At 38.8% G+C, this 26251-nt stretch overlaps 1 protein-coding gene across 2 annotated transcripts in view; it reads left to right on the forward strand.

Moving 5' to 3' along the window:
* The first annotated feature begins 5672 nt into the window (after window positions 1-5672).
* The window catches only part of ASPA (aspartoacylase), a 30004-nt gene continuing 9425 nt past the window's right edge, over window positions 5673-26251 (forward strand). Inside the window, exons 1-4 of one of the 2 annotated variants that reach the window (XM_045985998.1) lie at window positions 5673-6051; window positions 9976-10171; window positions 11815-11908; window positions 16146-16253. In XM_045985998.1, coding sequence (XP_045841954.1) covers window positions 5816-6051; window positions 9976-10171; window positions 11815-11908; window positions 16146-16253 — 634 coding nt within the window. In that variant the 5' untranslated portion in view covers window positions 5673-5815. The remainder of the gene's footprint in view (window positions 6052-9975; window positions 10172-11814; window positions 11909-16145; window positions 16254-26251) is intronic. The other variant, XM_045986000.1, reaches the window with a different exon arrangement.

The following is a 26251-nucleotide window of genomic DNA, read 5'->3' on the forward strand; positions in this document are numbered from 1 at the left end:
AAAAGTATGTCCAATGTACACACGCACGTGCGCGCGCGCACACACACACACCCTCCCCCAATTGCCTCCGCCAAAGCCCACTGTCTCAAATGGCGACCAGGAGGGCCTATTATGGCTCCTCCTAGGCGGCCCAGTCAGGGGTTAAGTTCTCTTCCAACGACCTCTGCTGATCTGGGGACGGGGGAAGTTTAGTAACTAGGGATAATACAGTCTTTCCCTTCTTGACCCTCCAGCTAACACGACACGCAACTTCAACCTTCAGGTTCCTACGCCTCCCAAAACAGTCGTCTTCCGCCTCTTGCCTCCCGCGGACACACTCCAGTCAGCTGAGGCCCACTTCCCCGCCTCCGAAAAAGCGCGAGAAGTTGAGCTTCACACAGACGCGCCGCCACCCGCGCCTCCAATTGCGCAGGCGCAGAGGTCAGCTGCGTTTGGGTCATTGGTGCAAATGGTGTCCTCTGCCCCGTGGGCAATGAGAAGGACACATGCTCCATATCTTAGGAAGGAGAACGTTAACGTACCTCCCACTCACAACTGTGAGGTACGTAGCACAGGAATGGCTGTAGGGACAAACCTGTTTCTTTTTTTTTTCTTTTTTTCTTTTTTTTTTAATTAATTTATTTTTATTGTTTATTTACAGCATAACAGTGTTTATTGTTTTGGCATCACATCCAGTGCTCCATGCAGTACGTGCCCTCCCTATTACCCACCACCTGGTTCCTCAACCTCCCACCCCCTCCCCCCCACCCCCCCACCCCCGCCGCCCCTTCATAACCCTCTGGTTGTTTTTCAGAGTCCATAGTCTCTGATGGTTCATCTCCCCTTCCAGTTTCCCTCAACTCCCTCTCCTCTCCATATCCCCATGTCCTCCATGACAAACCTGTTTCTGTTCACTGCTGAGGTGTACACAGGTGGCCCAACACACTACCCACCCCCACCACGCGCACGTATATTTTAGGTTCTAGACGTCAATTTGTAAGATGCTGGGAATTCACTTAGAAGAGAGTAACTAGAGGCCACAGGCCTCAAAACCAGGCCATAGGGTTTGTTTCAACTCCCTTGGTCATAGCTGGGAATTAAAGTCGCTTGGCAGCCAGTGGGAGAGCTGAGGCTGGGTTAAGAGGGCCCTGCAAATCCAAGTAGAGTCCGTAAGGCTGGGCCTGTGCTGTGCAAGCTCGGTGGAGAACAAGCACTTGAGACCGGGAGAGGAAACGGAATGGTGCAGTGACCGGGGCTCTGACCCTCACATGATAGACGGTCACTGCCTGGCCCCCTGGTCTTGGGCAAGTTATTGGCCTCCTCTAAACCTACATTTCGCTTCCAATATAACTATTTAATTAACTGTCCTCAAAGTATTAAAATAGAGAACGAACAGTCCTGGCACACAGTAAATGCTCAATAAATGTTAGCCTTTATTTAGTAACAGTAGCTATTTACTGAATGTTTACTAGAGGCCAGAAATAGTAATCCTAGCTCCATCTGGAGTCCAAGACATGTTTTGTTGTTACTATAACTTATGACCATTTGAAGACTGGGATATGGGGCGCCTGGGTGGCTCAGTGGGTTAAAGCCTCTTCCTTCGGCTCAGGTTGTGATCCCAGGATCCCATGTGGGGCTCCTTGCTCAGCAGGGAGCCTGCTTCTCTCTCTGCCTCTGCATGCCTGCTTCCTCCTCTCTCTGCCTGCCTCTCTGCCTACTTGTGATCTCTCTCTCTGTCAAATAAATAAATAAACATTAAAAAAAAAGACTGGGATAGGTGAACAGAAATGTGCAGAGGGTCTAGAGATGGAAGGTTATTGGTACAGGCCTAGGATTATGAAACCATGAGACATGTACAGTTGACCCTTGAACAGCACAGCTTTGAACCGTGCAGGTCGAGTTACACATGGATTTTTAAAAAAAAAGATTTTATTTAGGGGGCGCCTGGGTGGCTCAGTGGTTTAAGCCACTGCCTTTGGCTCAGGCCATGATCTCAGGGTCCTGGGATCGAGTCCCACATCGGGCTCTCTGCTCGGCAGGGAGCCTGCTTCCCTCTCACTCTCTCTGCCTGCCTCTCTGCCTACTTGTGATCTCTCTCTGTCAAAAAAAAAAAAAATCTAAAAAAGAAAAAAAGATTTTATTTATTTATTTGACAGAGACACAGCAAGAGAGGGAACACAAGCAGAGGGAGTGGGAGAGAGAGAGAAGCAGGCTTCCCACCAAGCAGGGAGCCTTATGTGGGGCTTGATCCCAAGAGCCTGGGATCATGACCTGAGCTGAAGGGAGACACCCAAGGACTGAGCTACACAGGAGCCCCTATATATGGATTTTTTTTAGAGTACGATACTGTACATGTATTTTCTCTGCCATGATTTTCTTAACATTTTCTTTTCTCGAGCGTACTTTATTGTAAGGATACAGTATATAATACATACACATAATACGTGTTAATTGTCCCTTGGTAAGGCTTCTAGTCAGCAGTAGTCTGTTAGTAATTTAAGTTGTTAGGGAATCAGAAGTTATACAAGGATTTTCAACTGTTTGGAGGTCAACACCCCTAGCCCCTGTGTTGTTGGAGGGTCAGTTCTTTTAAGATTAAGTCAGAAGAAGAATGAGGGGCGGCTGGGTGGTTCAGTCAATTAAGGCACGGACTCTTGATTTTGGCTTTTGTCGTGATCTCAGGGTTGTGAGATAGAGCCCTACATCAGGCTCCCCACTAGATGTGGAGCCTGCATATGAGTCTCTCTCTCCTTCTCTTTCTGACCCTCTCCCTCCTTAAAAAAAAAAAAAAAAAAAAAGAATAAGTATGAATGCCAAACTAAGGAATAACTTTGAAAGAATAGTGTCTTCATTTAATCTGAAAAAGATATTTCACACAATAAAATGTCTGAAGATTTGTAAGTTGTCATAGTTCCAAAAAAGAGACCTTTAAAAATGACTAAAAGCTTTTTACCGAATTTTACCTTACACACACACACCCCCCCACACACACACCCCCAAAATGGATTTCTCATTAAAAACAAATACTTAAACCCACTGTGAGCAACATGTGTGTTACGTCTGTCAGGACTACAGACATGATCAATGTGGAATCTTTACTAGCAGTGTATAAACTTACCTATTTTATACTGATCTTGTTTTGGCTACATTGATTTGTTTTCATCTGGAAAGTTGGTCAGAATGGGTGACAGCAAGAAGGCCACAAAGGAAGGAAAAAATTTAAACAGTGAGAGTAGTTTGATTACATGACTGCTGGACAACTGCATTATGAATGAGATACCTTCCTTATATGTAATATTGGAGAGAAGACCCTCCTTATCCTCCTGTCATACTATTTTGTAAACAACTTAAATGTGTCTCCTACAAAATTTTTTGCATGCATTTATTGGATGACCAAGACTATGAAAAATTTATTCTCCCTTTGTTTTATACTACATTATTTTACTAATAAATCAGGCACCATCACCCCTACAAAACATTTATAGTGCTGGAAATTACTAGGCTTATTCTTTTCAATACTTCCGAACATTAAATATTCAACCTAATAGTGAGATGGTGATAACTAGAAAGGGTTCCACTTTGTATACCATCAGTTCTTTGAATTTTCAAAACAGAATTAGACTAATAAAACTTTTTAGATATTGTAGAGCTCAAAAATTTGGTGTGCTTTGGGAAACAGGGAGTTAAAAATCATTCGGAAGTTAACTTGGTATAAGAGTATGAAAAGCCTCTGTTGCTCTAGTTCTAAGGAAGTGCTCTCCTTTTTTTCTAATAAAGCTTTCTGCAGAAGACGAACTGTACACAATAAACGAGGTAAGTATAGGACAGAATTGCTGTAATTCTTTAACTCTCAAAAAAGTTATTCATTTGACATGTAAGGGAAACTTTATTTGTGAATGTTAAATGTGCTTCAAAGTGTTGATCTGTTAAAATTCCATAAAACAAGCCTCGAAATGCCAGTCATTTGTGCCAGCTACGAGTAAATAACCAAGGCAGCATTTCCAGAGAGACTAGGGCAAAGGACAGAACTAACCACAATCAGCAGAAAAGAAATAAAACATAATCAAATGTTAATAATTCACCATAGTTACAACTCTTAAAACAAAAGTAAACAATACAACTGTCATTTGTTCACATTTAGGCTTGTTTTCAGAATCTCTACATTGAAGTGTTCTGTGTAAGTTGATGTGGATAGAAAATTAAAGGCTACAGAGGCATTTTCTTAGGTTAGAATGGTAATTTTAATGTGTAAATTTGGATTTCATTATTTTGCTTTCTCTAGCTCTGTATTACAGTTTTTTAAAGGAAGAACATAGGTATTAGTTTATTAAATATTATAAAACAGTCACATTTTATATTCTCCAACATGTGTTTTGTTTATATGCTTGTTGTTTCCTGAGCACACTGTAGTAACTGCTTATGTGAATTCCAAAAGAACAAAATTAGAACTTTGGGAAAGTCCAAAAATAACAGGAAGCACCCTGTTCTGTAAAAAACACTGGGCTTATAATCAGAAAACTTGGTTCCCAGCTTGATTTTCTCCTGGTAACTGAGGGACTTTTCCTTTAACACTGCAACGGGAATGTCAATACCTTACCCACCCTATCTTAAAAAGTGAATATATGAATAAACTGAGATAACGTGGGAAATTTAATTATAAATCAAACTTTTCTTTGGTTGTAATGAATTTCTCTTGTTGTACCCCATCAAACAATGTGGCATTACTAGTACATAATATTTCCAATACTTGAATGTATTTTCCTTTCTGGATGATTGAACATGAAATCAATTCTGATTTGGTTCAGAGGCATTTTTCCAAAGGAATGTAATCATCTTAGTGTTCTGGATAGTTTCCCCTAATAAGACCGCCTATTGAGTAACACATTCCAGTGAAAAGTCTGTGCTGACAGTAAGTTAGACTGTGTATTGCAATAAACTCTTAATTTAGTTAGTATATATAGCATGCCCTAAGACATTTTCCCAAGCATTACAAAGACTTGAAAATTATCCCCAGTTGCTTTTCCTTTAGAATTAAGGCAAAAAATGAGGATGATTCCTAAAGAAATTGATGGAATTATCAAAAGCTCAATCAGAAAGAAATTAAAGCATATTTCAAAGTAGCTTTTTAAGTCCTAGGAATCATTTATTTGGTTCTTATGTCTCTGACCATGAAAAAGCTACTGAAAGAAACAATGCTGTTTCTTTCAGTAGAGAAGTAGAGAAGGTCTCTTAGGACCTGTCTGTGGCTGTTTTAGTGAGATTCAAATGTCCTCTGATGATAAAACGGATTTGAACTCATTTCAGAGTAGAAATGTTTTCAAATGTGAGTGGAAACATAAATATCAAATAATAGCATGCATATTATGAGCCACTTCTTTTTTTATATATTTTTAAGTTATTTATATTTTTAAGGATTAGAAAAATATAAACTATGTTTACTATCACAAGTAGTTGTAGAAGCACCAATAGGTGACCTTCTCGCTGAAAGAAAAACAGAATTTTGTATTAGTATGAGATGCTGATTTATTATTGCATTTAGAGCGACTGACCATGTGAGGGAGTAAGAAGTTAAACAGTTGTCTCTAGTTCATCTCCGCATATTTTAATCCAAATATGGTAAAGGGCAGGGCTAAAGATGGGAGTGTCCCTATAATAAACAGGGCTCTGAACTTGTAACAGAATATTAAATTATACTCCACTCACGAGAACTCTGCACTTTGCACTTTGGTTAAAGTCTCGTTTAAATTTAAATTACTAAACTTGTCTTAAGAAATTGGGTTTTATTTGATCTCCTCTTTTCTGAATTGCAGAAATCAGATAAAACTACTTGATAAAAATGACTTCTTGTCATGTTACTAAAGATCCTATAAAAAAGGTTGCTATCTTTGGAGGAACTCATGGGAATGAGTTAACAGGAGTATTTCTAGTTAAGCACTGGCTGGAGAATGGCACTGAGATTCAGAGAACAGGGCTAGAAGTAAAACCATTTATTACCAACCCAAGAGCAGTGAAGAAGTGTACCAGATACATTGACTGTGACCTGAATCGAGTTTTTGACCCTGAAAATCTTGGGTAAGACTATATTTTGTGTTGTATGCATGGGTACATGTATGGGTGTGTGTGTGTGAAAAGTGGTACGTGTGAGAGAATATATATGTGTAGCACATGATACACAAATCCATACATATAATTGCTGTTATAAATAAGATCACTTTCACTTTTAATCATACTATACTATGAATTTCTCAGTGACCTAAACTGGGCATTCACATGCTCTCTTATAAACTTTTGAAAGCATCAGACTGTTCTTAACTGATTTTCTTTTAAAATGCATTCTGTAAAGACTGAGACAAAAAATAACAATGTTTTTTTATTTTTAAGCCATATCTTTAAAGAAACAGATTTAATGGTCTTATAATTTGTTAGTGTTTGGCCACTTCACTTGCATACATATTTGTTAGTTTCTAGGTGGTTTGCCACTATGTGTTTATACAACTATGTTTATGGTAGTACATAAAGTTCTAGTCAAGAATATTGTAACATTTCAATTAATATTTAATGAAAAATGTGAATAAATGCCCATCACCAAAAAAAAAGAAATATATCAGGCCACCCTGTGAAATGAGGAGTAGATGTACTGGCTTCAGTGGTGGATCACTGAGAGTTAAAGATACTTCACCTGCATGTTCTGAATTTATATTGGAACTGGCTTATCATATATTGCACACAATATGCAATAATAATACTCTAGGTATTAATTATGATACATAATATAAATAAGTATTTTTCCTTCGTTTACATCTTTGTAGCTCCTAGTGTAGATATATATGCCTCTTAGTATTATTTGCTTATCACATTCTTTAATTTACCTAAAAATATTATTAAACACCTACTCTTTATGGGGCGCTGTGCGAGGTACGTGGGAGTACAAAGCTATGTACAAAATGGTTTTTGCCGGCAACAAGTGGGAAGATTACTAAGATAGAAGACATGCAAAGGAACAACAAATACAGCACTGATTTATGGACTCATTTTCTAATAAAGACTAAATTCAGTTTAGAGTTTCTTAAATTTGATCTCACAGCCAGTCAAAAGATGGTTATGGGGGCACCTGGGTGGCTCAGTGGGCTAAAGCCTCTGCTTTCGGCTCAGGTCATGATCCCAGGGTCCTGGGATCGAGCCCCGCGTCGGGCTCTCTGCTCCGTGGAGAGCCTGCTTCCTCCTCTCTCTCTGCCTAGTTGTGATTTCTCTCTGTCCAATAAATAAAATATTAAAAAAAAAAAAAAAAAAAAAAAAAAAAAAAGATGGTTATGACTTTTAGTACAAGTATGCCTCACTTTATGAAATAGATATTTTCTTTTTTTTTTAGTTTTTTTTTAATTTATTTGATAAAGAGATAGCACAAGTACGCAGAGCAGCAGGAGAGGGAGAAGCAGGCTCTCTGCTGAGCAGGGAGCCCAATGTGGGGCTCGATCCCAGGACCCAGGGATCATGACCTGAGCCGAAGGCAGCTGCTTAACCAACTGAGCCACCCAGGAGGCCCAAGAAATAGATATTTCCTCGGGAAAATTATAATTAGTTATGTTCTGTGAATCAAATAATATTTTTTTACTGGCATATGTTTTAATTTCAGAAATACTTTATCTTCATGACTGAGCTTATGTTGATACAATTAAGGTTTATCTAGTCACCTAAAATAACTTTTTAACTAACTCTTTTAAGAATTTGTTGAAGAATAACTCTTTTAGGCAACTTCTCAAATAACTCTGAAATGAACAGGGGTGAGTCTTCTTATTATGACCACTCGATAGTGTACATTTTCAATGAGAGCAGTCTTTTAAATTCATTTTCTACTTCTTATACTTGAATACTCTTCAGAGGCTAGACAGTTCTCTGCCAGGGTGGTTATAAAACTTATAGATAAGCTAATTACATTCTCCAGTCTTCCCTCTCCCAAAATCTGTTCCTTTTCCTGTATTTACCCTTTCAGTGATGTCACCAATACCCACCAAATCCACTATGGAAATCAACTTGGAACCTTCCCTGTTCCTCAAGCCCCATGTCTAGTAAGTCACTAAATCTTCCCATTTGTTCAAGTATTGAATATTTTGCAAATACAATCTTCCTCTGCATTCTCACTTCCTTAGTTTATTTCTTCTGTGGACAGTTAAAGTAGCCTCCTAAAGAATCTCGGCATCTAGCCCTACTCCAGTCCTTCCTGCTATTCACTCATAGGGACCATCCTGACCAGCAAATCTTATCATGTCTGTCCTCAGCTGAAAATTCTTCAAAAAGCTCCTATCCAGCATAGATTTAAGTAACTTAGTATTGCTGCTGTGCCTTTTCTGAGCTTGCCCTTGCCTATTGTTTGAGCTTCATCCCTTGGGACTCCTCCTATGAGAACTGGACCCCAGGTGTGAAAACGCAGTGTCCATTATCTTTTAAGACTCCAGTCCTTAGGGGTGCCTGGGTGGCTCAGTGGGTTAAAGCCTCTGCCTTCAGCTCAGGTCATGATCCCAGGGACCTGGGATTGAGCCCTGCATCCGGCTCTCTGCTCAGCAGGGAGCCTGCTTCCTCCTCTCTCCTCTCTCTGCCTGCCTCTCTGCCTACTTGTGACCTCTGTCAAATAATAAATAAAATCTTTAAAAAAAAAAAAGACTCCAGTCCTTAGCTCTGAGCAACTGGACAGCTAGCAATGCCAATTATTCACCTGAGGGAGAATTAGAAGCAAATCAGTTGGGAGTAGAGGAAACTCGCAGTTTTGTTCTCTGAATTAACTTTTGAAATGCATGTCTGGGTGGCTTAATTGTTGGGTGACTGGCTCTTGATTGAAGCTTACAGGGTTCTGGTATAAATCCCCACATCGGGCTCCATGCTCAGAGGAAAGTCTGCTTGAGATTCACTTTTTCCCTCTGAATCTGCTCCTCCGCCCTAAAATAAATAAATAAATTTAAAAAAAAATACTTATCTATCTATTAGGAACTGTGTTTCGTTGCATATAAAAACCTGAACACAGTGGCTTAAATAAATGGTTTCTTTTTCACAAATAAGTGAAGAGGTTGGCAGTCCAGCAATGGTTGCAGTGGTTCAATAATATCATTAGTGTCACAGGTCTCTTCTGTCTTCCCACTGTACTATCCTTACTATGAAGCTTTTGTCCTCATAGTTTTGGTTTATGGTCAAAAATGGCTGCTTCATTTTTGACTGCTTGATTACCTTTCAGGCAGAAATTACCCAGGTTCAAACTGTAGGTCCCTTGATGATACCAACAAAAATAGTCAGGGAACAGAAATAGATGGAATTATAGAGAAGTGGTTGAATTAAACCATTGTTTAATGAGGAATAATAAACTTACATCATCATCCTGTACAGTAAGAAAAAAAAAGTACCCTAAAGTGTAAGAGGAGATAGAGACTCATTTGAGAATTCAATAAAAACTCATCCCAGAAAAAAATATATATATATGCATATACCTGCGAAATTTTGGCATTTTCTTAGAGCTTAATAGATGTTGTAAAGCTTGCCGTAGACCACTAGTGGTACCCTGATCTCCATTAGAATCCCTAATTAGATAACATGATCACCTAAGTTTGACTATTTTCATGCACTAGAAAATCAGCGAGAGGAAGAAGAAATTCTAGCCCCATAAAATAGCCCAGTGCACATAACTTTTTTAAAAACTGTTGATTAAATTAATGAATAAATTTTTTTCAACATTGAAGTCAGATGGTAAATTCTATTTGAAATGTCTTTTCTGGGATCAGCCACATAAATGAAATATTATTTGTGAGCAGGCCAATGCACCATTACATAAAATCAAATGGAGAAAAAAGGGAATTTTTTTATTTATGAAGTTTTCAAATAAGTTCCACTTCCCTTACAGATTTTTCATATTAAAGGTTTGGCAACTGTTTCCTTATACACTATGTTCTTATTAGATATTTATGTTATCTTAGCCACAGATGTTTTTAATCTTTTTCTTTCTGCTAATAACAGCAAAAAAATGTCAAAGGATTTGCCATATGAAGTGAGAAGGGCTCAAGAAATAAATCATTTGTTTGGCCCAAAAGACGATGAAGATTCCTATGACATTATTTTTGACCTTCACAACACTACTTCTAACATGGGATGCACTCTTATTCTTGAAGATTCCAGAAATGACTTTTTAATTCAGATGTTTCATTATATTAAGGTAATGTCAATGTTATTAATTTATATGTTAGTATAGTTCTTGTACTTTTAAGCCAGTTATAGGTATAAGACAACCAGAAAAGGATCAGGATATGAAGGAGTGTCCAAGAGAGATGAGGGAATGAGAAGGACACTAGAATAGAGGCAGTGTTGACAAGCAGGACAAAAGGTGAGGAAATGAGTAAAATAAGAAATACAGTGAATAAAATAATGAGACCGTTGTAGATACTTGTGTCTATAAAATTATAAATCTTTTATCCAGACAGCCACCAAGTCATAGGCTATTTGGTAAAATTAATAACAATGTTTAAATTGGTGTGGTTGAAGAAGCTCAATTCTAGTTTTAGGAAGCTCAAGAAATAGTCATTTAATGTTGACTAAAGGTCAGTGTTAAAAGGAGTGGCTCTTTTTATTTCTGCCTTTGTCTGCATTTGATTCAGATACCCCAGCACATCTGTTCGTCTGGTACTTGATAAAGTTAATCATTTTAAGGCTCAGAAATTTACAGGATGAAAAATTCAGCAATCCAGTGCCTATAGCTAGAGAATTGCTAAACTACAGCAAAACCACAAATAATAAACTCTATGTTTATTTCTCTGTAATGGGTACTCTTCCTTCCAGAGTGCTAGTATGATCTAGTGAAAGAGTTTGACCCACGGAGCCAGGAGAACCTAGGTTTATAAGTGTCTTTTTTTTTTTTTTTTTGACAGATAGAGATCACAAGCAGGCAGAGAGAGAGAGAGAGAAGAAAGCAGGCTCCCTGATCAGCAGAGAGCCCGATGTGGGGCTTGATCCTGGGATCATGACCAGAGCCAAAGGCAGAGGCTTTAACCCACTGAGCTACACAGGCACCCCAGAACCTAGGTTTATAATCCTCACTAACCTTGGACAAGATACCCCACTCCCAAAACTGTGCTTTCCTTGTTGTATAAAATTGGCATACCAGCAAAACTTACCCATATGGCTGTTAAAGCCTTAAATGAGAAGTATTTATGTATTTAAAGCATTTACCTTCAAATCTAGCATACAGTAAAGAATAATTGTTATTTTCATTTCGCTTGAGTTTTTTATAATAAGTAGATAGTTCTGGTTGGAGATCATAATGGAGCAATTCTTTGTTGCTTATTGAAGGGAGAGTCAAATGCTCTGGTTGCCAGGTATAGAAGCAGCATGGCTGACATTGTCATCAAAACCTGGAGGACTTTCTTGAATTCTCACTCAGATAAGTGGAGGTGGGGGAAGTCACCCAACATCTACACAGACCTGGACTGTAGGGGTAGAAGCAGAATTCATTATGTGATCAATACAAAGCTAAATAGTAACTGTAAGCAGCAGTGAAAACAAAAATAACCAAATCCATCCAGAAGGAAAAATTATTTCCTGTGCTTCGATCATGGTGCTTGAGAATTGTTTAATGTACCTTCTACCCAGAAAGTTATGCAGGATTCAATTTTATATGTAATTCATTGGTGTGTGTTCAAGTTATAATAATAACACTGAATCTTAGAGTATTTCATAAAGCTGCCTTGCTAATCTTAGCTGATGTGGTAAAACATATTGAAGGCATTATTGGCTCTCCAGTGGAAAAGAGAACAAAGCAAATGGTCTTTACATAATAAGAAAGATGTTTTAAATTCTTTTCAGACTTCTTTGGCTCCATTACCCTGCTATGTTTATCTTATTGAACATCCTTGCCTCAAATATGCAACCACTCGTTCTATAGCCAAGTATCCTATTGGTAAGTCATATTTTCCATTGTCACAACTGCACAAAATGTATCCTAGGTGAAACTCTGAGAAAATTATTTTTTAAGAATATTTATAGCTATCTTGCTAATTATTATGGCTTATAACTATCAGTTAATAAGCAAACTAACTCCAGGCAGGCTCTAATTATACCAAATTTCTTCAATTTCATTGAGCAGCTTTCTGCATTCCAGGAGAGAAACAGTGAGCTGAAGGAACTTCAGTCTTTTATAATGAGCAGTAAACATGCCTACCTTTTGTCCCTAGAAAGAGATCATCCCCATTTTCCAGGACTGTTCACTATACAAACATTCTTTTTTTTTTTTTTAAAGATTTTATTTATTTATTTATTTGACAGAGAAAGAGGCAGAGAGGCAGGCAGAGAGAGAAGGGGAAGCAGACTCCCTGCTGAGCAGAGAGCCCAACGTGGGGCCCGATCCCAGGACCCCGAGATCACAACCCGAGCCGAAGGCAGAGGCTTAACCCCAACCCACTGAGCCACCCAGGTGCCCCACTATACAAACATTCTTAAAAAATAATCTGGAACCAGGGCAGTCAGTGTCTTGCTGGGAAGACATGCAGAAACACAAAAGACCCATGAAAAATCTTGTGTCAACATTCTTCTGAGCACCTGCTTTGCATTCATGTCTCCCATAAACTGTTTGCTATCCATTCATTTGTTTGCCCTGAATGTTACTTGGCTGTGAATTCATCTTTGCCTTCTAGCAACTTCCAACATGGAGGTTTGCATACTCAGTCTCTTTTTTCTGTATTCCACTCTCTTCCTGAGTGACCTACTAACATAGTTGTTTGCAGATATACTACGATCATTAAAATTGCTATTACAACTTAAAATCCTTTTTTGTTGATGGTTTTAACCAAGAGTAATTTAATTTAAATACAAGTTGTCAAACAATATAAGCAAATTTAAAGTCATCCTCATTATTCAGTTGTTGATAACTTGGTGTAAAATCAGGGATCTCCTGGGGCAGGCTAAATATCCAAGTATGGGTAATTATTTGAAACAAACCAAATGCTTAACAATAAAGGATAGAGAGCCTGTTTCTCTGGGACACCAAACAAATCAAAAGATTTCCACACTTTGAAAAAGCAGTCTTGGTTTGTGATGTTTGTGGGGCAATGCTGCTCTTAGCTAGAACAAATATCTACCAGTATGTTTGGTCCTAAAAAATAAAGCCAAATATTTCAAACATTTTAATATGACAGAGTATTAAGATCATCATAAATATGTTAGAAATACTGTATGTTCTTCCTGCAATTTTGCTATTTGGAATATTTTTATACCATCGGCTCATTGGGGGAAAAAAACACTTAAGATCAGAGGAAAAACTATCTGCAACTCAACATTTTATTTTATTCTTTTTAAGACTTTATTTATTTATTTATTCGGGGGAAGATCGCAAGCAAGGGGAGAGAGAGGAGAGAAGAAGCAGACTCCCCACTGAGCTGGGAGCCAGATGTGGGGGCTTGATCCCAGGACCCTGGATTCATGACTTGAGCTGAAGATAGCCCCTTAACTGACTGAGCCACCCAGGTGCCCCTCAACATTTTATAATACACCTATAACTTCTGCTCATAGAAATTTTCTTTAGCTTCTATTGACCTTCTACAAGGACTCCTTTTGCATTCTTTTGCCAAGGCACCTAAAATGTGGCAGGATCATTCCAGATAAACTTTATTCCAGAAAGAAGTTGTTTGCTTCAGTCAGCCTTAAGATCATTCCTAGAATCTTCTTCATTTTCTGTCCGTATCTCTGTCTGTCATGTGTGCATGGGCATGCGTACACGCGCGCACACACACAGAAGAGAGACTAAACAGAATTTTCTACTAACTGTCCCAAGTCGACCATGGCCTCATTAGAGACTCAGAAGATTTAATTTTATGACCATTACTTCTTCAGCTCCACTCAGGACTATGCCATGGCCATTTTCTACAAATCTAAACATTCTTCTCTGACACAGGATCTTGTGTCAAGGTTAATTGCTGGTTTAGAAAATAAGGCCGCCCTATTACCTTCCACTGACAATCAGAAAGGGAAAAAACTGTCAATAACTGACTTCTGGGTCAAATACCCACTCCTAATCATCATATCTTCTCTCCATATAGGACTGCCCCACACTACACCTTCCATCTCCCCCCATCTCCCCCCAGAACAAGGAAATGTAGAACATTTTTTGGCTGCAAGAAGCTCAAATGGCTTAAGCAATAAGTTAAATTTATTATTTCATGTAACAGCTCAACAGCATCATGAGGGGCTAGGTTCTTCTAACTAGAAAGTCTACCATTGTTAGCATTTTTTTAGCAGCCCCAGGGCCACAAGATGTCCACTGTAATTTTAAGCATCATATGCCAACAAGATAATATCTAGTGAGTGAAAGAACTCCCCTGCAGACCTTCTATTATAACCACTTGGTTAGAACTGGGTCACATATCCATTCTTAAATCAATCACTAGGGTAATGGGAGTACTCTAATGACTTATTTTATTCCACATTTGCACTTGATCTGGAGAAAAGTTTCCTTACCTGGAAGATTGGACACCCAACCAAAATAAGGACTCTGTTAACGGAAGAAGGTAGAATGGCTTTTGGATGGGCAGCCAACAATGTCTTCAACAGCACAGATGTAGACATGTCCTTGAACATGTTTTCACACATCTGTACAAATCATTTATACACAAGATGCTTACCTCGGCCACACTTACACCACATACTTAAATATATGTCCAAAGGTGTATACGAGGAAGCTAAGCCTAGGGGTGCCTGGATGGCTCAGTGGGTTAATAAGCCTCTGCCTTCGTCTCAGGTCATGATCTCAGGGTCCTGGGATAGAGCCCCACATCTGGGTCTCTGCTCATTGGGGAGCCTGCTTCCCCCTCTCTCTCTGCCTGCCTCTCTGCCTAATTGTGATCTCTCTCTCTCTCTCTGTCAAATAAATAAATAAAATCTTAAAAAAAGAAAGAAAGCTAAGCACAACAAATAAAAAATGTTGATCGGGGCACCTGCATGGCTCAGTGGGTTAAGCCTCGACCTTCAGCTCAGGTCATGATCCCAGGGTCCTGGGATCAAGTCCCACATGGGGGTGGCGGAGGGGGGCGTCCTTGCTCGGCGGGGAGCCTGCTTCTCCCTCTCAAATAAATAAAATTCTTTTAAAAATGTAGATCAAATACAGAAAGATTGTGTGAATCAAGATATGAGAGACGTGAGTGAAAATAGAATGGGTGAAAAAATATGTATATGAATACATATGAATTGTCTGGAAGAGAATGGATGATATTATACTTGGTAAATGGTTTAAAAGTAGAGGAGGTAAGAATTGGAGGAATAACTGTGTTGGAGGGATAACTGTAGGGATTGGAGGGAACAGGAGGGAGGTGACTAGATATTTAGTGTAAGATTGGATTGGCACTCGGGGCACCTGGGTGGCTCAGTGGGGTAATCCTCTGCCTTTGACTCAGGTCATGATCTCAGGGTCCTGGGATCAAGCCCCGCATAGGGCGCTCTGCTCAGCGGGGAACCTGTTTCCCTTCTCTCTCTGCCTGCTGCTCTGCCTACTTCGGATCTCTCTCTGTCAAATAAATAAGATCTTTTAAAAAAAAAAAAAGATTGGATTGGCTAGGAGTGAAAAATAAATACAAATTTATTCTAAGGAAAACTAAAACTGTCACACTATCATGTCAGGATGGGTTGTTATGAAAGGGTAAGTAAGAGTGTTGCTCTAGGGTCACATAGATTGTCATGTTGTCTTACATCCATGGCTCTAGATTTCTCTGACTTAAACGGATGACTTTCCTCCAGTCAAAACTAAATATTAGGTCTATGACAGTTTCTCTTTGTGGCCACTTACTATTTTGTCAGTATAAATTTGTCTACTCTGTTTATTAGGTTATGATATTTAAGCATTTTGACAGTAATGAAGGAAATTTGAAGAAAAATGACCCCAGTATTTTAATATTTTAATATAACTCTTTGATATTTTTCCATGTTTTTTCCCAGTCTTGATTCATTATGCTTAAAGCATGTACATGCAGATGTTCTGCTTTTATTTTTTGCCTAACATTGTCTCAAATATTTTCCATGGTGCTACATGGTCTACCTTTTTAATAATTTTAATGATGGGATTATAGATCTTTATACATTAAAATGATCAATTTTATAATGTGTTGCAATACTCGTTGTATAAATATGACTATTTCCCCTTTTGTACCGAGGTATAGAAGTTGGTCCCCAGCCTCAAGGGGTTCTGAGAGCTGATATTTTGGATCAAATGAGAAAAATGATTAAACATGCTCTTGATTTTATACATAATTTCAATGAAGGTAAGTAAGAGGTAGGAACTGTTTCCTTGTTAGCGTATGTGTGTGTGTGTAAAAAAATCAGAAAAGGGAGGGGCGCCTGGGTGGCTCAGTGGGTTGGAGCCCCTGCCTTCGGCTCAGGTCATGATCCTGGGGTCCTGGGATCAAGCCCCACATCGGGCTCTCTGCTCAGTTGGGAGCCTGCTTCCTTTCCTCTCTCTCTGCCTTCCTCTCTCTCTGCCTGCCTCGCTGCCTCCTTGTGATCTCTGTCTGTTGAGTTTATGAATAAAATCTTAAAAAAAAAATCAGAAAAGGGAGCTGATGAACACACAGTGACTTAACCACTGAACACTGAAATAGCAATTGTTAAATTTACCATGCCCATGGTTGTAGATGGATTTTTTCCCCTTTTTATTAATTTTTTCAGCGTAACAGTATTCATTCTTTTTGCACAACACCCAGTGCTCCATGCAAAACGTGCCCTCCCCATCACCCACCACCTGTTCCCCCAACCTCCCACCCCTGACCCTTCAAAACCCTCAGGTTGTTTTTCAGAGTCCATAGTCTCTTATGGTTCGCCTCCCCTCCCCAATGTCCATAGCCCGCTCCCCCTCTCCCAATCCCACCTCCCCCCAGCAACCCCCAGTTTGTTTTTAAAAATGTTATTCACTTCAGCCATTCTTCAGTGACCAGAGTAGACAGTTAAGAAAAGCAGCTACTAAATAAAGCTCTCCAAATAAAATCCTCATTTTCTAATTTCCAGTTTAAAAAGCAAATACTAAGAAATTAAAATGTCCAGTAAATGTATAAAAAGATATCCAATATTACTAGTTATCAGAGAAATGCAAATTAAAATGAGAAACCATTTTCTCCCATTAGAGTGAAAAAAATATTAAAATCTGATAATATTAACTGTTAGTAAGTGTATACGAAAAGAGATGCTCTCATCCCTGATGGTTTAAATTGGTAAGGGCACTTTAGAGATAATTTTTACAGTATCCACTTTTTAAAATACACAAATCCTGTGATCCAGCATTTCCATATCTCAAAGAAACACAAACACATGCACACCCAATACAACATACACAAGGGTGGGTATCAGTGGCAACAGTAACAGCAAACATAGAAATGACCTGAATGCCGATCCATTGGTGAACAATTAAATAAACTAATGTGGAAAGATCTTCAAAATATATTTTTAATTATAGAAAAGAAGCTACAGACCAAAACATGCAGTATACCAATTAGCTTACAATAATAGTAATAGTAATAAATGCTTGCTAGAATATATCTACACATATATCTTAATACACAGGAAAAGTTCTAGAGGAAAATACACCAAACTCATAACCATGATTATTGGGGAAGGGAGTAAAAAAACAGATTAATTTTGTTTTTATTGTTTTCAAGGTGAATGATGCATTCATTTATTATTTGTGTAATTAAAAAATAATTAAATGGGGCTGGTGGTAGGGTGATATATGGAACTCTACTATCTGCTCCTTTATTTGGTAAACCTAAAACTTCAGCAAAAAAAAGTCTTATTAGTTACTAAAATTACTAAAAAATGGATTTTTTTCTTTCAAAAGAATATTTTTTTAATTTAAGTTCATTTAACAAACATATAGTACATCATTAGTTTTTGATGTAGTGTTCAGTGATTTATTAGTTGTGTACAACACCCAGGGTTCATCACATCAATGCCCATCACCCAGTTATCCCATTCCTTCACCCCCCTCCCTTCTGCAACCTTAGGTTTGTTTCCTGAAGGGAGTGAGGAATCTCTCATAGTTTGTCTCCCTCTCTGATTTTCTTTAAAATTTAAAAATAAAGTATAATTAAAACCAAAGAGACCTTCAAAGAGCTGGAGCAAATAATCCTAAAGTTTGTATGGAATCAGAAGAGACCCTGAATTGCTAAGGAAATGTTGAAAAACAAAAACAAAACTGGTGGCATCACATTACCCGATTTCAAGCTTTACTACAAAGCTGTGATCACCAAGACAGCATGGTACTGGCATAAAAACAGACACATTGACCAGTGGAACAGAGTGGAGAGCCCAGATATGGACCCTCAACTCTATGGTCAAATAATCTTTGACAAAACAGGAAAAAATATACAATGGAAAAAAGACAGTCTCTTCAATAAATGGTGCTGGGAAAACTGGACAGCAATATGTAGAAGAATGAAACTCGACCATTCTCTTACACCGTACACAAAGATAAACTCAAAATCGATAAAAGACCTCAACGTGAGACAGGAATCCATCAGAATCCTAGAGGAGAACATAGGCAGTAACCTCTTCGATATCAGCCACAGCAACTTCTTTCAAGATATGTCTCCAAAGGCCAAGGAAACAAAAGCGAAAATGAACTTTTGGGACTTCATCAAGATCAAAAGCTTCTGCAGAGCAAAGGAAACAGTCAACAAAACAAAGAGGCAACCCACGGAATGGGAGAAGATATTTGCAAATGACAGTACAGACAAAAGGTTGATATCCAGGATCTATGAAGAACTCCTCAAACTCAACACACACAAAACAGATAACTGTATCAAAAAATGGGCAGAAGATATGAACAGACACTTCTCCAATGAAGACATACAAATGGCTATCAGACACATGAAAAATGTTCATCATCACTAGCCCTCAGGGAGATTCAAACTAAAACCACATTGAGATACCACCTGACACCAGTTAGAATGGCCAAAATTAGCAAGACAGGAAACAACCTGTGTTGGAGAGGATGTGGAAAAAGGGGAACCCTCTTACACTGTTGGTGGGAATGCAAGTTGGTGCAGCCACTTTGGAGAACAGTGTGGATATTCCTCAAGAAATTAAGAATAGAGCTTCCCTATGACCCTGCAATTGCATTGCTGGGTATTTACCCCAAAGAGACAGATGTAGTGAAAAGAAGGGCCATCTGTACCCCAATGTTTATTGCAGCAATGGCCACGGTCGCCAAACTGTGGAAAGAACCAAGATGCCCTTCAACGGACGAATGGATAAGGAAGATGTGGTGCATATACACAATGGAGTATTATGCCTCCATCAGAAAGGATGAATACCCAACTTTTGTAGCAACATGGACGGGACTAGAAGAGATTATGCTGAGTGAAATAAGTCAAGCAGGGAGAGTCAAGTATCATATGGTCTCACTTATTTGTGGAGCATAACAAAGAACACGGTGGTCATGGGGAGATGGAGAGGAGAGGGAGTTGAGGGAAACTGGAAGGGGAGATGAACCATGAGAGACTATGGACTCTGAAAAACAACCTGGGGGTTTTGAAGGGGCCGGGGGGTGGGAGGTTGAGGAACCAGGTGGTGGGTAATAGGGAGGGCACGTACTGCATGGAGCACTGGGTGTGATGCAAAAACAATGAACACTGCTATGCTGAAAATGAACATATAAAATTTAAAAAAAATTAAAAATAAATAAAAATTAAAAAAAAGAGACCTGAAGCTAATATAACACTGTATATTAATTATCCTGGAATTAAAATTTTAAAAACTTTTGGGGTGCCTGGGTGGCTCAGTGGGTTAAAACTTCTGCCTTCACACATACAAGTTCTCTTGGAGAGTGATGGTGGCCATGATTATAAGTTCAAAAACATTAGCATGAGAGATTGTGGTGAAGGGTGGTGTATTCTGGTTTTCCTTGGAGTCGGTGGACTCAGTTGTACCTAGATAGGCTTTTGCTGATTCGTGGGCAAATGTCCATGCAATCCTCTGCTCCTACTTTAGTAGCTTTTAACACCATTTTCAGTACTGCCTGAGTTGACCCCTGAATGGATCTTTCTAAGTAAAAGTGTGTTATCAGTTGCAAAGCACTATGAAAATGTTAGTTGCAGCTGTTTTAGCAACTGGTATTTTGAGGCAGGAAAAGAAATTCATTTTGGCTCTTCTCTTCTTAAAATTGAGAAGCTCTGAACTCTGACACTTAATTGTTCTTTCTCATAATTATAGTGAGAGGGAGAATTAAAACTAAAATTCAAGCAATTACACGTGCAAGGGCAAAAGTGGCGACTATGTTAAAATGCATGGCCCGTTTTCACATTAGTTAAGATGGCTGTTAAGAAAAAAAAAATCTGAGATGCAGGAGGTGGGGGCAGGGCCTATCATGTGAAGATCTTGACCTCATAGTCCCATGACTGTGTTTTTTTTTTAATTTATTTATTTTTTCAGCGTAACAGTATTCATTGTTTTTGCACAACACCCAGTGCTCCATGCAAAACGTGCCCTCCCTATTACCCACCACCTGTTCCCCCAAACTCCCACCCTTGACCCTCAGGTTGTTTTTCAGAGTCCATAGTCTCTTATGGTTCGCCTCCCCTTCCAATTTTTTTTTATAAACATATAATGTATTTTTTTATAAACATATAATGTATAAACATATAATGTATATAATATATTTATAAACATACCAGGGGTACAGGTCAGTGAATCGCCAGGTTTACACTCTTCACAGCACTCACGATAGCACATACCCTCCCCAATGTCCATAACCCCCTCCCCCTCTCCCAAAACCACCTCCCCCCAACAACCCCCAGTTTCTTTTGTGAGATTAAGAGTCATTTATGGTTTGTCTCCCTCCCAATCCCATCTTGTTTCATTTATTCTTCTCCTATCCCCCAACCCCCCATGTTGCATCTCCACGTCCTCATATCAGGGAGATCATATGATAGTTGTCTTTCTCCGATTGACTTATTTCACTAAACATGATACCCTCTAGTTCCATCTACGTCGTCGCAAATGGCAAGATTTCATTTCTTCTGATGGCTGCATAGTATTCCATTGTGTATATATACCACATCTTCTTTATCCATTCGTCTGTTGATGGACATCTAGGTTCTTTCCATAGTTTGGCTATTGTAGACATTGCTGCTATAAACATTCAGGTACACATGCCCCTTCGGATCACAACGTTTGTATCTTTAGGGTAAATACCCAGTAGTGCAATTGCTGGGTCATAGGGTAGTTCTATTTTCAACATTTTGAGGAACCTCCATGCTGTTTTCCAGAGTGGTTGCCCCAGCTTGCATTCCCACCAACAGTGGAGGAGGGTTCCCCTTTCTCCGCATCCTCGCCAGCATCTGTCATTTCCTGACTTGTTAATTTTAGCCATTCTGACTGGTGTGAGGTGATATCTCATTGTGGTTTTGATTTGTATTTCCCTGATGCCGAGTGACGTGGAGCACTTTTTCATGTGTCTGTTGGCCATCTGGATGTCTTCTTTGCAGAAATGTCTGTTCATGTCCTCTGCCCATTTCTTGATTGGATTGTTTGTTCTTTGGGTGTTGAGTTTGCTAAGTTCCTTATAGATTTTGGATACTAGCCCTTTATCTGATGTGTCGTTTGCAAATATCTTCTCCCATTCTGTCAGTTGTCTTTTGGTTTTGTTAACTGTTTCCTTTGCTGTGCAAAAGCTTTTGATCTTGATGAAATCCCAATAGTTCATTTTTGCCCTGGCTTCCCTTGCCTTTGCCGTTGTTCCTAGGAAGATGTTGCTGCGGCTGAGGTCGAAGAGGTTGCTACCTGTGTTCTCCTCAAGGATTTTGATGGATTCCTTTCTCACATTGAGGTTCTTCATCCATTTGGAGTCTATTTTCGTGTGTGGTGTAAGGAAGTGGTCCAATTTCATTTTTCTGCATGTGGCTGTCCAATTTTCCCAGCACCATTTATTGAAGAGGCTGTCTTTTTTCCATTGGACATTCTTTCCTGCTTTGTCGAAGATTAGTTGACCATAGAGTTGAGGGTCAATTTCTGGGCTCTCTATTCTGTTCCACTGATCTATGTGTCTGATTTTGTGCCAGTACCATGCTGTCTTGATGATGACAGCTTTGTAATAGAGCTTGAAGTCCGGAATTGTGATGCCACCAACTTTGGCTTTCTTTTTCAATATTCCTTTGGCTATTCGAGGTCTTTTCTGGTTCCATATAAATTTTAGGATTATTTGTTCCATTTCTTTGAAAAAAATGGATGGTATTTTGATAGGGATTGCATTAAATGTGTAGATTGCTTTAGGTAGCATAGACATTTTCACAATATTTATTCTTCCAATCCAGGAGCATGGAACATTTTTCCATTTCTTTGTGTCTTCCTCAATTTCTTTCATGAGTACTTTATGGTTTTCTGCGTATAGATTCTTAGCCTCTTTGGTTAGGTTTATTCCTAGGTATCTTATAGTTTTGGGTGCAATTGTAAATGGGATTGACTCCTTAATTTCTCTTTCTTCTGTCTTGTTGTTGGTGTAGAGGAATGCAACTGATTTCTGTGCATTGATTTTATATCCTGACACTTTACTGAATTCCTGTACAAGTTCTAGCAGTTTTAGAGTGGAGTCTTTTGGGTTTTCCACATATAGTATCATATCATCTGCGAAGAGTGATAGTTTGACTTCTTCTTTGCCAATTTGGATGCCTTTAATTTCTTTTTGTTGTCTGATTGCTGAGGCTAGGACTTCTAGTACTATGTTGAATAGCAGTGGTGATAATGGATATCCCTGCCATGTTCCTGACCTTAGTGGAAAAGTTTTCAGTTTTTCTCCATTGAGAATGATACTTGCGGTGGGTTTTTCATAGATGGCTTTGATAATATTGAGGTATGTGCCCTCTATCCCTACACTTTGAAAAGTTTTGATCAGGAAGGGATGCTGTACTTTGTCAAATGCTTTTTCAGCATCTATGGAGAGTATCATATGGTTCTTGTTCTTTCTTTTATTAAAGTGTTCTATCACATTGATTGATTTGCGGATGTTGAACCAACCCTGCAGCCCTGGAATAAATCCCACTTGATCGTGGTGAATAATCCTTTTAATGTACTGTTGAATCCTATTGGCTAGTATTTTGGCAAGAATTTTTGCATCTGTGTTCATCAAGGATATTGGTCTGTAGTTCTCTTTTTTGGTGGGATCCTTGTCTGGTTTTGGGATCAAGGTGATGCTGGCCTCATAAAATGAGTTTGGAAGTTTTCCTTCCATTTCTATTTTTTTGAACAGTTTCAGGAGAATAGGAGTTAGTTCTTCTTTAAATGGTTGCTAGAATTCCCCTGGGAAGCCGTCTGGCCCTGGGCTTTTGTTTGTTTGGAGATTTTGGATGACTGTTTCAATCTCCTTACTGGTTATGGGCCTGTTCAGGTTTTCTATTTCTTCCTGGTTCAGTTGTAGTAGTTTATATGTCTCTAGGAATGTATCCATTTCTTCCAGATTGTCAAATTTGTTGGCGTAGAGTTGCTCATAGTATGTTCTTGTAATTGTCTGTATTTCCTTGGTGTTAGTTGTGATCTCTCCTCTTTCATTCATGATTTTATTTATTTGGGTCCTTTCTCTTTTCGTTTTGATGAGTCTGGCCAGGGGTTTATCAATCTTATTGATTCTTTCAAAGAACCAGCTCCTAGTTTCATTGATTTTTTCTATTGTTTTTTTGGTTTCTATTTCATTGATTTCTGCTCTGATCTTTATGATTTCTCTTCTCCTGCTGGGTTTAGGGTTTCTTTCTTGTTCTTTCTCCAGCTCCTTTACGTGTAGGGTTAGGTTGTGTACTTGAGACCTTTCTTGTTTCTTGAGAAAGGCTTGTACCGCTGTATATTTAACTCTCAGGACTGCCTTTGCTGTGTCCCACAGATTTTGAACCGTTGTGTTTTCATTATCATTTGTTTCCATGAATTTTTTCAGTTCTTCTTTAATTTCCTGGTTGACCCATTCATTCTTTAGAAGGATGCTGTTTAGTCTCCATGTATTTGGGTTCTTTCCAGCTTTCCTCTTGTGATTGAGTTCTAGCTTCAGAGCATTATGGTCTGAAAATATGCAGGGAATGATCCTAATCTTTTGATACCGGTTGAGACCTGATTTGTGACCCAGGATGTGATCTATTCTGGAGAAGGTTCCATGTGCACTAGAGAAGAATGTGTATTCTGTTGCTTTGGGATGAAATGTTCTGAATATATCTGTGATGTCCATCTGGTCCAGTGTGTCATTTAAGGCCTTTATTTCCTTGTTGATCTTTGGCTTGGATGATCTGTCCATTTCAGTGAGGGGAGTGTTAAAGTCCCTTACTATTATTGTATTATTATTGATGTGTTTCTTTGATTTTGTTATTAATTGGTTGATATAGTTGGCTGCTCCCACCTTAGGGGCATAGATATTTAAAATTGTTAGATCTTCTTGTTGGACAGACCCTTTGAGTAGGATATAGTGTCCTTCCTCATCTCTTATTGATGAGATGTCTTTGGCTTAAAATCTAATTGATCTGATATAAGGATTGCCACCCCAGCTTTCTTCTGATGCCCATTAGCATGGTAAATTGTTTTCCACCCCCTCACTTTAAATCTGGAGGTGTCTTCGCGTCTCAAATGAGTTTCTTGTAGGCAACATACTGATGGGTTTTGTTTTTTTATCCATTCTGGTACCCTGTGTCTTTTGATTGGGGCATTTAGCCCATTAACATTCAGGGTAACTATTGAGAGATATGAATTTAGTGCCATTATTAGCCTGTAAGGTGACTGTTACTGTATATTGTCTCTGTATCTTTCTGATCTACTACTTTTAGGCTCTCTCTTTGCTTAGAGGACCGCTTTCAATATTTCCTGTAGAGCTGGTTTGGTGTTTGCAAATTCTTTCAGTTTTTGTTTGTCCTGGAAGCTTTTTATCTCTCCTTCTATTTTCAATGATAGCCTAGCTGGATAGAGTATTCTTGGCTGCATGTTTTTCTCGTTTAGTGCTCTGAATATATCATGCCAGCTCTTTCTGGCCTGCCAGGTCTCTGTGGATAAGTCTGCTGCTGATCTAATATTTTTACCATTGTATGTTATAGACTTCTTTTCCCGGGCTGCTTTCAGGATTTTCTCTTTGTCACTAAGACTTGTAAATTTTACTATTAGGTGATGGGGTGTGGACCTATTCTTGTTGACTTTGAGGGGGGTTCTCTGCATCTCCTGGATTTTGATGCTTGTTCCCTTTGCCATATTAGGGAAATTCTCTCCAATAATTCTCTCCAATATACCTTCTGCTCCCCTCTCTCTTTCTTCTTCTTCTGGAATCCCAATTATTCTAATGTTGTTTCGTCTTATGGTGTCACTTATCTCTCGAATTCTCCCCTTGTGGTCTAGTAGCTGTTTTTCCCTCTTTTGCTTGGCTTCTTTATTCTCCATCATTTGGTCTTCTATATCACTAATTCTTTCTTCTGCCTCATTGATCCTAGCAGTGACAGCCTCCATTTTTGATTGCACCTCATTAATAGCTTTTCTGATTTCTACTTGGTTAGATTTTAGTTCTTTAATTTCTCCAGAAAGGGCTTTTATATCTCCAGAGAGGGTTTCTCTAATATCTTCCATGCCTTTTTCGAGCCCGGCTAGAACGTTCAGAATCATCATTCTGAACTCTTGATCTGACATATTACCAATGTCAATGTTGATTAAGTCCCTAGCCTTCAGTACTGCCTCTTGTTCTTTTGTTTGTGGTGATTTTTTCCGCCTTGTCATTTTGTCCAGATAAGAGGATATGAAGGATCAAATAAAATACTAAAAGGGTGGCAAAGACCCCAGATAAATGTGCTGTAACGAAGTCAGAAGAGACCCCAAATTGTGGGGGGGGGGGGGAGAAAGGGGATAAAAAGAGGTTCAGAAAAAAAAAGAAAAAAATTTTAAAAAAAACAAATAAAGAAAAAATATAAAAAAGAAAGAAAAAATATATATATTTAGATAAACTAGTCAAAAAACGTTAAAAAAGAAAAGGGTAAAAGTTTTAAAAAATTTAGCAGAAGAAGAAAAAAGAAAAAAGAAAGAAATTGAAAAAAGAAAAAAAAATTGAATTAGCCGCAAGACTAAAGAATCATGGGGAGAAAGCCATGAGTTCCGTGCTTTACTTTCTCCTCCTCTGGAATTGCGCTGCTGTCTTAGGAATTGAACCTGCTTTCCTTGATAGATGAACTTCGTCCTGGCTGGATATTTTGTTGATCTTCTGGGGGAGGGGCCTGTTGTAGTGACTCTCAAGTGTCTTTGCCCGAGGCGGGATTGCACCGCCCTTACC

The sequence above is a fragment of the Meles meles genome, chromosome 18, assembly GCF_922984935.1.
Source record: "Meles meles chromosome 18, mMelMel3.1 paternal haplotype, whole genome shotgun sequence".
Taxonomy (NCBI): Eukaryota; Metazoa; Chordata; class Mammalia; order Carnivora; family Mustelidae; genus Meles; species Meles meles.